Here is a 14487-nt window from a genome sequence, read left to right as displayed (position 1 = left end):
ATCTGCGGCCCCAAATCCCCCCCAGGTCCCCTCCGGGAGCACGAAGCCCCTCGCCGGGTGACACCGATGTCCCCGTCCCCAGCTGGGGGTTGCGGCAGGACACGGGGGGGGTGGGAGCAGCCCCGTGCCCGCTGCTCGTGTTTGTGCGCTGCCAGCCCTCGCTGCGGATCTGGGCGGCAGCCAGCCCGGCTATTTTAAGCCCCATCCTGCGCCTGCGGAGGAGAGGCTGAGCCTTGGAGCCTGCCGGGAGCATCCTCACAGCCCTGCCCTGTTTGCCCAGGGTTTGCGCTCCCTCCCCTTCCCAGCACGGACCAGAACCTGGAGAAGTTATCACAAAATTTTGGGGACGGGGGAAGCACCCCGGGGGCCGGCCACGCTCCCCGACCCCCACAGCAGGCAGCACGCGCCTGAGCGGAGCCCCCCACCCACCTCGGGGCTGGAGGAAGAAGCTCCCAGCCGGTGTGTCGATCTGTTTTTTAATAAAAACACCCCCGGCCCTGCCTGTGCTGCGTGTGGGGGGAGGCCCGGGGGGGGCAGGGGGGAGGCAGGGTGCGGTGCAGCCCCCCCGGGGCAGGCGGCGAGCGGTGAGCGGGTGCTGGGGGCGCAGCCGGTGCCAGGAGGGCAGGCAGACGGGCAGGCGAGGGGCTCTCCTCGCCCTCGGCCGGGGCTCACTCCTTCTTGCCGAAGAACTTCTTGAAGACGGACTTGTTCTTGGGGCGGGGGGCGCCGGGGGGCTTCTCCCCCAGCGCGTCCCGGGGGCTCCCCGGCCGGGCCACGAAGGAGCGGCAGCGCGCCCTGGGCACGGCCGCCGCTTGCTCCCCGATGTAGAGCGTCACCGAGTAGCTGCCCCCGGCCTCCCGCGGCTCCTGGGGCACGGCCAGCGGGGTGATCTTCTGGTAGGTGGCTGCGGGAGGGAGCAGGGAGAGGCTGCCGGCACCCCCAGAGCCCTCCCCGAGCCGGGCACGGGGTGCTGAGCACGGCCACCCCGCGGGGCGCAAGGGGTGGGAGATGCCTCCTGGGGGGGCTCGGGACCTATCCCATGGCCACCGCCACGCCACCGGGACAAAGAGCGGTGGGTGAAGCACCTCCTGCCCCGTACGGGTGTGCCCCGAGCCCACCGTACCTGAGGTGAAGGAGTAGGACCGCCGCTTGTTGGCCACCAGCCCGCAGTCGTCCTCGTCTGGGCAGCCGTTGTCCCACAGCCCGGGGGACGTCCGGGGTGACCGCTGCTGCTCCCTGGGCCCGGCTGTGGGGCTGGCGGCCCCGCAGACATCCTCTGAAGGAGAAGGAGGCGTTACAGGGACACACAGCCAGGTGGAAAGGCTCTCCACCAGCGGCTTGCCTTGCCCCCGGGTCAGGATGTCCTACAGACACCACCATGGCACTACGACAAAAAGCAAGGCCACCACAGGCCACCGCTGGGGCTGCATTTGGGCAGCAAGTAGGGGAAACCCCACGGGGCCCGGAGACGCGGGTGCGAGGAAGAAGTCACCTGCTGCCGATGTGCCATCGGTGTGGCCGTCCTGCGCGTCCTGGGGCAGCTGCAGCCGGGCGTTGGAGCGGGGCAGCACCACGATCTCCGGGCTCTTGGCGGTCACAGCCTGGTGGGGACCCTGCAGGGGGCAGCTGCCGGGGCTGAAGCTGGCACCCTCGACGCACTGCGCGGCCGCCTGGAAGTAATCCACTTCGGGGAAACCTGGGCAGAGGGGCAGAGGGGCACGCTGTGGCACGGGGGGCACATGGGACACCCCAAAGAGCCCGTGGGGTGACCACCTATAACCATGGTCTGCAGGAGATGCACTGCTTCCTGCAAATCAGCCCCCCAGGGAATGGCTGTGGCATCGGGGAGACGCCGCTCTGGCACATCCCCTCTCCAGGAAGGGGCTCCCAGCCCCACAGGAATGGCAGATGAAGGGCACGGGATGCCCGGAGCCCGTTTATAATCTTCCCGAGGCTGTTTTTTTTTTTTTTTTTTTTTGCTGCTGAGCCTCGGCTGACGTCAGCCCTGTTATTCCTGATTCCTAACTGTGTGTGCGCGGGGCGAAAACCAAGCCTCCAAATCCTGCTGGCGGGGACGCGCAGCTCCCGAGGCAGGGCAGGAGCCTGTGCAACTCAGGGGCAGCCGTGTTTCGGCTCATCCATCCCATACCCGGCTCCGAAGGGGCTGCGGCACCAAGGTGCCTGCTCCAAGGGCTGCTCACCTGAGTTTTGCTGCAGCTTGGAGACCCACTCGTTCATCAGGGGCTGCGACGGGGCCCGCAGGAGGTACTCGGAGCCGTCCCGCAGCCTGCCGGGGGAAGAAGAGGAGGTCAAGCAGCAGGAAAAGCGTGGCTTGTGGATGGCTCCCCATCTCCCGGGAGAACTCACTGCAGCCTGAAGCAGTTGGTCTTTTTGGTGTACTCGCTGTCCGGAGCGCAGACGGCCCCGGCGAGGTTGAGGGGCAGGGCCACCACGGAGCTCTGCAGCACGGGGAAGAGCAAAAAGCAAAAAGCACGGCGGGGTGTGCGGCTCCCCCTTCCCCAGCCGGCCACGAGGACCCCCCCCCGTCACACAGAGCCCCCCTCAGGGTGCCGTACCTTGAGGCTGTCCCTCCGGTCCTGGTAGAAGCACAGCGTCTGCCGCATCAGCACGGCGTGGAAGAGGCCCCAGGCGCGGCAGCTGGCCTGCGGGACACGAGCAGGGGACAGAGGGGACACGGGGATGGCGGGTCAGCATCCGTCAGGTGCTGTGGGGTGCCCCCATTAGGGTCCCGCAGGTGCACGGAGGTGTCCCCTTGCCGCGCCCCGCTCCAGCAGCCCCCACGGCCTCGTGCCCAGCACCCCGGTGCCACAGACTGTACCTTCCTCCCTCCCGCCTGCAGCACGTGCTTCCTTTCCAGCGTCCCCTCCATCATCTGGAACTCCGTTTTACCAGCAGGAGCCTGCAAGCAGACAGCAGGTGAGGGAGGGAGCCCCATATTGGCCCCAGGGCGTGCAGGTTTGCCCGAGCGGGCAGCACCAAATGGGACAGCTGGGGCTGAGCTACACCAGGGCACCCTTTTATTTTTTTTTTAGGGTTAAGCGCTGCCTGCTAAGGCTGAGCAGTTTGGGGAGCCCCATGCAGCCGGCACTCCCAAATTCATCACCCCGCTCCTCCCCACACTGACCTGGCCGCCCTCTCTCTCCTCGTCCCGCTGCCTCCGCCGATCCCACGCAGCGGGGCTGTCCGAGGGGGGCACGGCCACCGTCCCCTCCAGGCAGGGGGCTGCCCCGTGCCCCTGGGGGCTGCCCGCGTGCCCCTTCCCTCCGGCTGGGCTGTGCAGGATCCGGGCGGCGCTGGGGAGGGTGAACTTGGCCACCAGCACATTGTTGGCCGAGGAGAGGATGAGGGGCCCGCCGGCGGTGTCGGAGCCGGGGGGGCTCCCCGGCGGGTGGCCGGGCGCACGCCGCTCACCCACCCCATCCCAAATGGCCTGCAGCTCCTCCTCCTCCTCCTCGAACTGCCCGTGGGCAGGGTGGCAAACCTCCTGGGCACCCCGCACGGGGCTGGGGGGCTGCGGGGACCCCAGCGCCCACTCGAAGACGGAGAGCTGGGTGGGAGCAGCGGGGGAAGCCGGGCACCCCGCGGGCTGGGCGCTGCTGCTGGGGGGGTGCTGAGCGGGGGCAGCAGCGGGGACGGCTCCTGCCCCATGCGGGGTGCCGGTGGGGGACATCCCCATCTCCAGGTGAGCAGCTTCGCGGTGCCGGGCCCTGCAGCTGGCTCTGGGGCTGCCGTCCTGCTGCGGGCGGGCAGGCAGCAGATCCTGCTTGTGCAGCACGCTGCTGTGGGGCTGCCGGCCCGGCCTCGAGTCCGGGAGGTGCTGCCTGGTGCTGCCGGGGTGCCGCGGGCTCCTGCGCTCCTCCCCGGTGCCGTGGGCAGCCCGCGGGCCCCGCGCCTTGTGCCGGCCGGAGCTGGGGTTGAAGCTCACCTCCTCGAGCCACGTTCCTCGCTCGGCTTTGGGGGACACCCCCAGCACATCGCCGGGCTGCCGGGGACCGTGCCCGCCCGTGTCCTCTCCAGGGGGCTCCCAGCACCTCACCCCCCTGCCCTTCCTCTCTTCCTCCTCCTCCTCCTCTGCCGGTGCGGCGTCTCGGAGGCGCCCCAGCACCGCCACATCCTTGGGCAGCTCCAGGCTGAGCACGGAGCCCAGGGCGAGGTGAGGGCACGTGGCTTTGGGCCCCGGGCGCCGCGCGGCTCCGGGGGGAGCCAGGCGAGGTTTGGGGTGCCGGGGGGCTGCCCCGCACTCGGCGTCGATGTCCCGCACCAGGGGGTTCTTCACGTAGAGCAGCAGCTCCCCGAGCTGGGGGCCGGGGGGCCCCGCCGCCTTCCTCCAGCCACATTTGAGGGGCCAGGTGTTGCTGGGGCCGTGCCGCTCCTCGGGCAGGGGCTGCAGCGAGCTGGCGCCCATGATCCCCTGAAGCGTCAGCAGCCGTGCCTGCTCGGCCCTGGCCCGCTCCCTCCTCTGCAGGCTGTTGAAGAGGGAGCCCGTGCTGGCCTTGGGCAGGGTGTGGGAGGCCGGCGGCGTGCCGGAGCCGGGTGCCGGAGGGCGGCAGGACGCGGCAGGCGGCCGCTTTGCTGGCTGCGGCGTGCCGGAGCTGCTCCTGGCCCCTTCCCCGTAGCTCTCCTCCAGCAGCACCTGCGGGCACGGAGGGAGGGCTGAGCCCCGGCTCCTGGAAACGCCTCGCCCGGCATCCCCAGCCCTCCCGGCCCTCGGGGCTGTCCCCCACACAGCCCTCCCGTGTCCCTGCGAGGCTGTGGCAGCCCAGGTCTGGATGGAGCAGGCGGGTTCACACCATGCAGCCGCTCCGCCCCGCATGCGGCCTCCCCCGGGGCCGTTACCTCTTCCGCCGCTGGCTGGCGAGGCGGCTTTCTCTTTCGCCTTAAACTACCCCAAGTGTTTCCTACAAGCCCCTGGCAACGCTTCCAAAAGGTTTTACAGCCCGAGGGTTTAGTGGCAGGGAGCTGAGCAGGGGGAGAGAGAGACAGAGAGAGATGGGGGGGGGTTGGATGTGCAGGGGTGAGGAGCTGCAGCCAGGAAAGTGCAGGAAAAGGGTGGCACAAGCTGGTCCTTAGCCCTCGGGAGGTGCTTGACATCCAGCAGAGCCTTACGCAGGTTGGGCAGCTCTCCTGGGGACAGCCCGGTCGGGTGCCACCACGGGGGACACCCAGGAGCCCTCCAAGCCCCCCCGCCCAGCCCCATGTACCGTCCGTGGTGCCTCCTCGATCTGCACCTTCTTCTTCTCGCCCTTCTTGCCGATGCTCAGGATGAGGTTGACCGTGCCCCCCAGCCCGCCAGGGCCCCGCGGCGGCAGCAGCAGCGTGGAGGTCTCGGAGGGATCCCAGGCCAGAGCCTGCTCGGGGCTTCCTGAGCTGCTGGGAGGTGATGCTGGAGGGGAGAGCGCTGCCCCTGCCGGCACCTGCGTCTCTGATCCTTGTGTGGGCACGGGGAAGGAGCAGGGAGGGAGCCTCGCCGGGCTGAGGATGCTCTCCTGAGCGCACGGGGCGCGCTGCTCCTGGGGAATGAGGCAGGAGGGAAGCTGGAGGAGGGGCTGCACTTTGCCAGGACGAGACACGTCCCCCACTGCCTGTGCCCCCTGCTCCATCGGGGCTCTCAGCCCAGCTGGGTGCTCACCTGGCTGGCAGGGGATGCTCTCCGCGGGCTCTCGGGGTCCCTCCTCTCATCCCGCTGGTGCCTCTGCGCTCGCCAGCGCACCAGCACCCAGCCCAGCATGCTCTGCAGCTCCTCCAGGCGCTCCTGGATCTATGGGGACGGAGATGCTGGGTGGCCCCCGCCAGGACCCCAGCGGCCCCAGGGCCCCGTGCCGCTCGTCCCGGCTCTCCGCCGCTTACCGTGGCGCTCAGGTAGTGCTCCTCCGCCACCAGCTGCTGCCCCGCCGCCGCCAGCTCCTCGAACTCCTGCAGCTTGCCCTCGATCTTCTTCTCCAGCTCCTCACACTGAGTCTCCAGGAAGCCGGGGCCGCTCGGGCTCTCGGAGAAGATCTGAGCCCGCGTGTCTTCCGTCCAGGAGCTGAGGGCGCACGAAGGACGGGCTCGGGGACAGCCCAGGGAAGCCATTCCCAACCTGCCCTCGTCTCCCACGCGATGTGGCACCTCGGGGACCCCAAGACCCCGATGGCTGTGCAGGGCCTGAGGTCCCCCCGACATCCTTTCCCCAGAGACAACCCCGCGGGCTCCTCAGCACTCACATCATGGCCAAGTAATCCCTGAAGAAGTGCCGCAGCCGGCCGGCCTGCTGCACGTGCCCACGGGTCTCCCGCAGCAGCTCCCGCAGCCCTGCCCACGCCCGCAGCGTGTCCTGCACCTCCCGGCTGATGGGGCACAGGCGAGCAGGGCAGAGCTCTTGCAAGCGGGCAGCTCCCTGCTCCAGCTCCTCCAGCTGCCCCTGCAGGGTCTCCGACACCTCACGCTGAAGACCAAAAGGGGAGGGGAAAAAAAAAAAAAGCCTCAGGATGCTCCGGGTGCCATGGCTGGGCAGTTTTCCCCGCGCGGTTTCCCCGCCTGCCCGCCTGAGTCACCACCCCGCCGGCGGAAAGATGAGCGAGGTGCTGGCAGCCGGGCGCTGGCACGGGGCAGCTGAGGCGAGCTCTCTCCCCTTCCCTGGCCCGGGCTGGAAAATTCCAGCCCAGACGCCGCCGCGCGCCAAAGCTGACGACACCTGGGCCCCCGGGGGCCAGCGCCTCCCCGGGATGGCCCCATCCTGCCCAGGCACCTCCCCGCCACGTGCCCGGCCGGCCGCGGGGCTCCCGGAGCTCACCTCCATCTCCTGCTGGCGGCTCTGCAAGCCCTGCAGCCCCGGCAGGTCCTGCTCGCTCTTCACCGTGGTGAAGCCGCTCTCCGCCTGCGCCGTGTCGCGAGCCAGGGCCTCGGCGCTGCGCCGCAGGGCCTCCAGGCGCGGGGACACCGCTGCCACCTGGGCAGGAGGGAGGGAGGGCAGAGGTGAGCCCCACCACGGGACCCCTCACAGCTGCGGGTGGGCCGCCCGGGTCGTGTCCCCGAAGCCCCCCTGTCCCCGTCCCCTACCAGGCGCTCCAGGCTCTCCGTCTCCGCCGCCACCTCCATCACTCGCTCCCGCTCCTTGGCCGCGTCGTTCAGCATCTCCACAGCCTCCTGCAGCTCTCCCAAGGGGCTGCTCGCCTCCTCGCCATCCTCAGCCCGGGCCGAGAGCAGGGGAAAAGCCCCCTGCGAGCCACGGTGCCCGCTCCCTGGCTGAAACCAACAGAGCCGCTGGGCGTGAGGGAGGTGTGAAGCAACCCCCAAAGCGTCCGGGCTGGAGAGGGGCAGCCCCCTTGCCAGCCTCAGACCAACCCTCGGGTTGTCCCCAGCTGCTGGGCAATCCCAAAGGGCTCCCATCCCCGCTGCTCACCTCCCTGGATCCCTGCCGGCTCCGCTCCTCCTCCTCCTGCAGGTTCTGCAGGAACTCGGACAGCACCAGGGAGTCGCGCAGGTCGGCGGCTCGGCGCCGCAGGGCTGCCTGCACGTGTGCCAACCTACGGGGACAGGCGGCCCTCGTGGACACCTGCACCTCCCTGGGTGAAACCTCCTCCTCCCCACGCACCCCGGGACCGGAGAGGAGGCGGCCTCCCCTGCTACTCACTTCTCCTCCACCGTCTCCACCTTCCTCTGCATCTTCCTCGCTCCCTCGCGCTCCGCGGGCGTCCCGCCCGCCGCCTCCTCCCGCAGCGCCTGGAGCTTGACGCCGCACAGCAGGAGCTGCCTCTCCAGCTGGCCCGTCCCCTCCAGGTCCCTGCGCAGCTCCGCGGGGCTCCTCATGGCAGCTGGCTCCGAGAGCGACCCCGCCACGGCTTGCAGCCACCGCTCGGCACGGTCCAGCTCCCCCACCAGCCTCAGCGCCTGCGGGGACAGCGGGGAGGTGGGACTGACCCCACTGGCCCCCCAAGGGGTGCAGGAGCAGCGTGAGGGTGACACCAGCCACTCACCTTATCGATTTCCCTTAACACGGCACCATTCTCCTGGTGCTTCCTCTGCAGGTCCTCCCACAGCTCGCCCAGCTCCCGCAGCATGGCCTCCACCTGGGGGCTCCCCGCGCCCTCCTGGAGGCAGGGGCAGTGCTCAGGGTGGCTCCCACCCCGTGTCCCCAGGCTGGAGGGGGCTCAGCGGGGGCACAGCCGCGCTGGAGCCCGCCCTTCCCAGCTCTCTGCACCCCCCCCGGGAGCTGGGGGGGCTCTCCTCGAGTGGGGCTGCAGCCTGCTGAGGAGCACGGGGACGTGCGCCCCCAAAATTTGCAGGGGGTGGGAAAGGGGGCCCCAAAAATGAATGGACTGGGAATAGAGGGGCAGGGGGGACACGGCGGGGCTCTCGGGGAGGCGTTACCGTGCTTGGCACCCGGCCGACATCCTGCGCCAGGGCCTCGGGGGGCCGCGTGCCCCTCTCAGCCTCCACCTCTCCAGGACCCCGTCTCCTCCTGCGGAGAGGGGGGCGGTCAGCCACGGGGACCCCCGCTCCGCTCCGCCCCGCTCCCCACAGCCTCCTCCACGAGCCCGTACCTCCTGCTGTCCCCTCCCGCTGCCGGACAGCCAGGGCCGCTCTCCTCGCCTCGCACGTGCTCCACCAGCCTCCTCGACACGTCCTTCGGCACCTGCGGCACCAAGGCTCCCATGCCTCCTCCGCCCGGCCCCAAAAGCGCTTCGCCTCGCCGCGGGCTGGGTGCAGGGCTCCTTGCTGCATCCCAGCCACGGCACAGCGCTGGGCTTGGGCTTGGGCCAGCGGCCAAATTCCCACAAGCTCGGCCGCCTTCCTACCATGGAGGCCCCGGAGAGGCCGGGGGGAGGCAGGGCTGAGCTGCCGTGCTCACCGTGCTGCCGCCGGGATCTCTCTTCTGCTTGTCTCCTGCCTCCTTTCCCACCAGCTCCCGGCTGCTGCTGTCTCTGTGTGGCTCAGTGCTCGCAGCCGCAGCTTCTCCCCCTGGGAAACCGCTTCCCAGAGCCACTGCCGGAGCCTTCTCGGTCCTGGGAAGGGGCAGGGAGAGAAAGGAGGCTCGGAGGGGGGCAGAGGATGGAGAAAAGAGAGCCCCTAAAGCTCACTTTTCGTGGTCCTGATCACCCCATTTTCCACCGAGGCACCGTGAGCCTGACCAAGGAGCCCAGACCCCGGGGCCAAGCTGCAAACCCCAAACCCCTTCTCCCCACAGCCAGATACAGCCTGGCCGGGGGCTGCCCCACCTCAGCGCCTGCTGGAGCCGGGCCCAGCTCTCCTTCACGTCCCGGTGCTTGGGGGTGACTCGGGCTGCCAGGCTGGGCTGCAGGCTGAGGAGCTGCGACACGGTCACGTCCAGCATCTGCGGGACAGGGGAGCGGTGGCAGGGCCGGGACGAGCCCCACACAAGTGGCTGCCTGCCCCCACCCTCGGCCCCGGCTGCCCCATGTGGGTTTGGGGTGCACGCCGACCCCCCAGCCCCTGCTGCCAGCGCTGACCCCGCAAGGCACGCGAGCCCCCGTCCCCAGGGTGCCCCCAGGGCTCAGAGGACGAGGGTGGCACCTGCACTTACCATCACCTGGCTGGCTATGTCCCTGACATCCCGATCCCGGCTGGCCTCGGCCTCCCCGTGCTTCCCCACGCCGCAGACGCTCCTCCACTGCGAGAAGAAAGCGCGCTCAGCGCGGGGAGGGGGACAGGACCCTGCCCTCAGCTCCGCCGTGCTCGAATCCCCCCAGCCCAGCCCCGTTTGCTGCTCTGGCTCTGCCCCCCAGCTCTCACACCCCGAGGAGCCTCCGAACGCAGGGGACGGGAGCGGGGCGCTCCCCCCGCCGTGCCACCCTGCCCGGGGCTGCTACCTTGGCGTGGATGGCACCCAGCAGGGCATCGGCCTGCTGCAGGAAGGCGGCGACCTCCAGGGCCAGCTGCAGGGCCTCGTGGTGCTCCTTCAGGGTGCCCTGCAGCCGCAGCCACCTGCCCGGGGGGAATCGCAGCAGTGAGGGGTGGCTGGTGCCCACCACGGACCCCCCTGCTCCATCGCCCCGCCGCCCCGCTCACATTTTGTTGAGGTGCTTGCGCCGGGTGGAGACGCTCCGGCTCTCGCTTTTGCCTTGCTTCTCCAGCTTCTGGGCCAGGCTGTTGAGCTCCTCGTGCAGGCTCTGGAAGTGCTGCTCCTCCTGGGGCGGGCAGAGGCAGAAATCAGCACCCCCAAGAACCTCGGGGGCTCCGGCTGGGTTTTGGGGAGCAGCTCGGGTGGGCACGGGCTGGCCACCCATACCCTGAACCCCGTGAGATGGAGCCGAGCTGCGCCCACCTGCTTCAAGTCAAGGATGCGGCGGGTGAGCTGGATCTTATCCGGGCTTTCCTGCAGGAGTGCCGCCAGGCAGGGCTTCTCCTCCTGGAACAGGGGCTGCTGTGAGCAAGGGGGGACGTGGCAGCCCGTCCCAAGGGCGCCGCGCCCACCACCAGCGCCTCACCTTGCTGCGGATCCATGCCTCCAGGCTCTCCGCCTTCCTGCCGAAGTCCTGCAGGCTGCGCAGCCCGCCCAGGGCCCGGCTCTGGCTGGCGGCCGTCTGCTTCAGGAGCTGCCACTGCTCCCGCAGTGCCTGCAGCTGCCTCCGCACCGCCTCGCCGCCGGGGCTCGGCCTGCACGCCAGCTGCTCGCCCATCTGCGGGGAGAGGGACCCCGAAACGGGTCACTAGGGGGCTCGCGGATCGCCCACGGGGGGGTGCCCCGTGGGTTATCCCGTGCCTCACCTGGCTGAGCTTGATGAGGGTGTTGTCGAAGTCCTTCATCTCCCTCTGCAGGGCCTGCGCCACCTGCTCCCAGCCCTGCAGCTCGCAGCCGTCCTGCAGGTCCCGCAGCTTGCCTCGCACCCAGCCCTCCGCCTGCGGGGTGGCAAGAGCCGTGTCTGTCTCCAACGGCCCCCATCTCCCTCCTCCCGTCCCCGTCCCCGTCGGGAGGAGGAGGAGGAAGAGGAGGAGGAGGAAGCAGGGCCCCGGTGCGGGCTGACCCCCTCTCCCCGGGGCTGACAGCCAGGCGGAGGCGGCCAAAGATGATCTCACGCCGCAACAATGGCTCGGCTCGAGGCCGGCCGCGCAGCCCTCCCCGCGGCGCACCCCACCCGCAGCCCCAAAGGAAGGCAGCCTGGGTCCTGATCCCGCTCCCGGCCCCCCTCCCGGCCCTATTCCCCCCGGGTGGGCTCACCTGCAGCATCTCCCGGTTGAACTGGGCGAGCAGGGGGCTGGGGTCCAGGAGGGTGGGTGCCCCCGGCACGCTTCGCCCCACGCTCCTGGGGGCCGCCGGCTCCTTGCTCCCGGGGCTGTCTTTATGGGGTGCCAGCTGGGGGGGCAGAGCCAGGGGGGCAGCATGTCACCCCCCCTGCTGCCTGGGGGCTTCAAGGAGGGGACGTGCCCATGGTGTTCTCTACCCTGGGTCACCCCGTGGGGGACAGAAGGGCGCAGAGCGAGCCAGGGAGACCCCCAGCCCAAGCAAAAGGGGTGGCAGAGGGGGGGGAGAAAAGCACAGCATGGCCCCCGGGCTGACGAAATGCTCTGTCAGGGCTCCAGCTCTGCCGGGGGCCATGGCGAAGGTCAGCCAGCACAAGGAGCTGGCCCCCCTCCAAACGCAGCCCTGGGCCCAGCTGCACGGAGCCCGGGGGGAGCGCGGCCTCTCCCAGGCGCTGGTTCCCAGCACGGGGCCCCGAAATGCCCCCCGCTGCCCTCCCTGGGGCTGGCAGGGGGCAGGGGTCCCGCGGGGGGCTCGGCGCACCCATGCCCGCAGGGTGCCACCTCCTGGGTGCAGGGCTGCAGGGCTGGGGCGAGCGTCAGGCTCTCTCAGCACTCTGGCGTGCGCTGCCCCGCTGATGACATGGGAGTCGCTTTTCAAAGCCTCTCTGCCTAACCACAAGAACTGGAGAAATCTTTTTTTTTTCCTGCTTTTTTTTTTTTTTTTTTTAAATAGCAACACAGATTCTCAGGCCCTCCCGCGACTCTGTCATCCCCAGCCTCTTGACACAGCCAAGCGCTGGAAGTGCCCAGCCCCCTGCGAACCCTAAACCCCAGCCCCTGTGCCCCCTGGCGATAGACGCACCCCGTTTTTTTGGGCAGATGCCCTCGTGCACCCCTGGGCTCTGTGCAACCCCCCCCAGCCCCGTTTGCTCGGCCCCAAGCCCTCGGTCACCCCTTCCCGGCAGCGTGCGCGGGGACATACCGCCTCCAAGGGGGAACCTCTGTCCAGCGGGGAGCAGAACCCGCCGGGCTGGGGGCTCGCAGCCTCCTGCTTGTCGTCCTCCCCGTCCACATCCTTCCTGAGATAGACCTGGAGGCGGGGAAGGCGCAGCCCCGTCAGCCTGGCAGCGAGGTGGGTGCCAGCGGCGGGGAGCCTGGCAGCGCTCCTGCACCCCCCCCCGCAGCAGCCACAGCCCCTGCTTGCAGGGAAGAGCTGCCGAAGCCGCCTTGCTGGGTGCCGGCTTCATTTTGGCTCCCCCACACACGTTTTCTTATTTTATTTTGCTCCGGGCCAGGAGGCAAGAGTTAAGAGGGCGGCTGAGTCACCGGGAAGGGCTCCCGCAGGATGGAGGGGCCGGGGTGTGAGCAGGAGAGGCACGGCGAGGAGGCCTGGGATGAACTCCGCGTTACCTTAGCCTCCCCGTGGCCCAAGCCCAGGGCAAGAAGCACGTGGGATCGCTTGGGCCGTGCCCAAGGGCAGTCCCTCTGACCCTCTACGCCCATCGGATGCCATTCGGGACCCCGTGAAGCCCCTCTGGCAGGCAGCGCCCCGCGAGCCCCTCGCCGAGCCCACAGGTGACAGGGGAGCTGTATTTAGGGCCCCGTCCCGCGCCCCGCCGGCGGCAGGCAAATAGGGCCGGCGGCACAGGGATGACTTCATCCTTCCCGCACGGGGCCGGTCCCTCTGGCCGGAGCTGGGTCCTCGCTCGGGAGGAACAAACCCTTCCTCTCGCTGCCCTGCAGGCTGAAGGCGCCTCCCACGCAAAGCAGAGGTGCAAAGGCTCGTGCTCCTGGCCGAGCAGCACCTCCGGGCGTTCCTTGTAGGAACGAGGGGAGCCCCCAGGCTGATGCCCCTCGGGCTGCGCAGGCTGCTCGTGCCACGAGGAGCTGCCTGCGTGCCCGAGGGCCCGGCAGCTCTTGCGAGGCTGCGCCTGGCCTTTATTGGCAATGAAGGAGAGGGTTTTGGCAGCCGGCTGTGCGGCTCTCCCCGGCGCTATCCCGCTGCGAAACCAGCCGCTGCGGGTCGGGGTTAAAGCACAAGGAGCTCCTGGCGAGGTCTCCCAGCCGCCCCGCTCCCCATCCCGGCCCCACAGGGGGGTCTCTCGGGACACCCGCATCCGCCGGGGCCGAAACGCAGAGGGCAGGCTGCCAGGGCTCCCGGGTCCCGTGGCGGGGGCCGGGCGGGCAGCAGCCTTGTCCTGGCTCTGCCTCACCGCGCGGCCCCTCGTGAGTCACTTCCCTTCTCCCAGCCTCGGTTTCCCCTCTGGTAAAGGAGCGGGGGGCGAGTTCCCAGCTCCCCGCACGCGACCGCGAGCATCCAAAGGGCCGAGCCCCCCAGGGCTCAACCTGTGGGGCCGAGCTTTCCCACCCACGTTCATCCTGGGCTCGCCCATCCCCTCGAGCACCCCGCAGCCCTCCCGCCGCAGGCGCTGAACCAGGATCCGGCCCCAAAGCGGGACGGGGAGCAGGGTTTGAGGGGAGCGCTTACCTTGAACTGAGCCTTCCCCGTCCTGCTGTTGTTGTTGTTGTGGTTCCTCTCCCCTCCGGCCCTCCCGGGCTCCCCGGACCCCCCTGCATCCCCGGAGCCGGCCTCCCCGTGCCAGTTGGAGAGCGTGATCTTCTTGATGGAGCGCGCCAGGGAGCCCCGGCTCAGCCTCTCCTCCTCGCCGCCTTCCTCCCCGCGGCGGGGCTGGCCGGGGGGCCCCGGGGACCCCCCCCTGGCCTGGGCCAGGTAGAGGGAGATGCGCTGGTTGAGGTCTCTCCGGAGGCCCCGGTGGTTGTCCAGCGCCGAGGCCAGGGCGATGCCGGGGCAGGCGTCGGCTGCGAAATCGGCGGCGCACTTGGGCAGGGACAGCTTGGTGCTGATGGTGAAGGGCTGCACCTTCCTCGCCGTGCTGCCCGACATCCTCCCGCTCCGGCCGGGGCTCCGGGCCGGGGAGGAGGCCCGGGGGAACCGGGGGGGTCCCGGGGATCCTGCTCGGGCTGCTCGGGGCGAAGCGGCGCCGCTGCTCCCCCGCTGCCGGAGCCCGCCCCGGAGCGGGCGCGGCGGTGCCGGGGCCGCCCCTCGCCGGGGGGGCGCTCAGCGGGGCGGCCCCGCCGCGGCCGGGGGGGGCTCCGGGGACCCGGCTCCCATGACCCGGGGCTCGGGAGGGCTTCTCCGGCCCCTCCGCCCCCGGCGGGGCGCGTCCCTTCGCTTCCCTTCCTTTCCCTTCCCTTCCCTTCCCTTCCCCTCCCCGGTGCCGGTGCCGGTCCCTCCCCCGGCGGCGGCGCAGGGGAGGCGGCTCC

General features: G+C 70.3%; 1 protein-coding gene across 2 annotated transcripts; it reads right to left on the bottom strand.

Moving 5' to 3' along the window:
- Positions 1–353: 353 nt before the first annotated feature.
- LOC309876641 (uncharacterized protein) lies at positions 354–14395 on the bottom strand. Of its 2 annotated transcripts, XM_082757198.1 has the most exons (30): positions 13691–14390; positions 12185–12292; positions 11180–11314; positions 10729–10860; positions 10449–10640; positions 10286–10369; positions 10030–10148; positions 9831–9945; positions 9545–9631; positions 9219–9334; positions 8852–9005; positions 8544–8635; positions 8371–8461; positions 7977–8090; positions 7634–7890; positions 7403–7526; positions 7060–7245; positions 6794–6949; positions 6225–6445; positions 5869–6046; positions 5651–5779; positions 5223–5531; positions 3146–4654; positions 2840–2920; positions 2577–2663; positions 2368–2459; positions 2202–2287; positions 1493–1696; positions 1124–1276; positions 354–904 (listed from the first exon to the last, which is right to left on the bottom strand). In XM_082757198.1, the coding sequence occupies exons 1-30, from the start codon at positions 14105–14107 to the stop codon at positions 669–671; spliced, it is 5964 nt and encodes a 1987-aa protein (XP_082613324.1). In that variant the 5' UTR covers positions 14108–14390; the 3' UTR covers positions 354–668. The 2 variants fall into 2 exon arrangements, with proteins under 2 accessions (XP_082613324.1, XP_082613325.1); XM_082757199.1 differs by lacking the exons at positions 354–904; positions 1124–1276; positions 1493–1696; positions 2202–2287 and having other exon boundaries at positions 2577–2725; positions 13691–14395.
- Positions 14396–14487: the final 92 nt, after the last annotated feature.

The sequence above is a fragment of the Aythya marila genome (assembly GCF_965140915.1).
Source record: "Aythya marila genome assembly, chromosome: 3".
Taxonomy (NCBI): Eukaryota; Metazoa; Chordata; class Aves; order Anseriformes; family Anatidae; genus Aythya; species Aythya marila.
The sequence above is the reverse complement of the archived record's forward strand: the minus strand, read 5'-3'. Positions and strand labels throughout refer to the sequence as shown.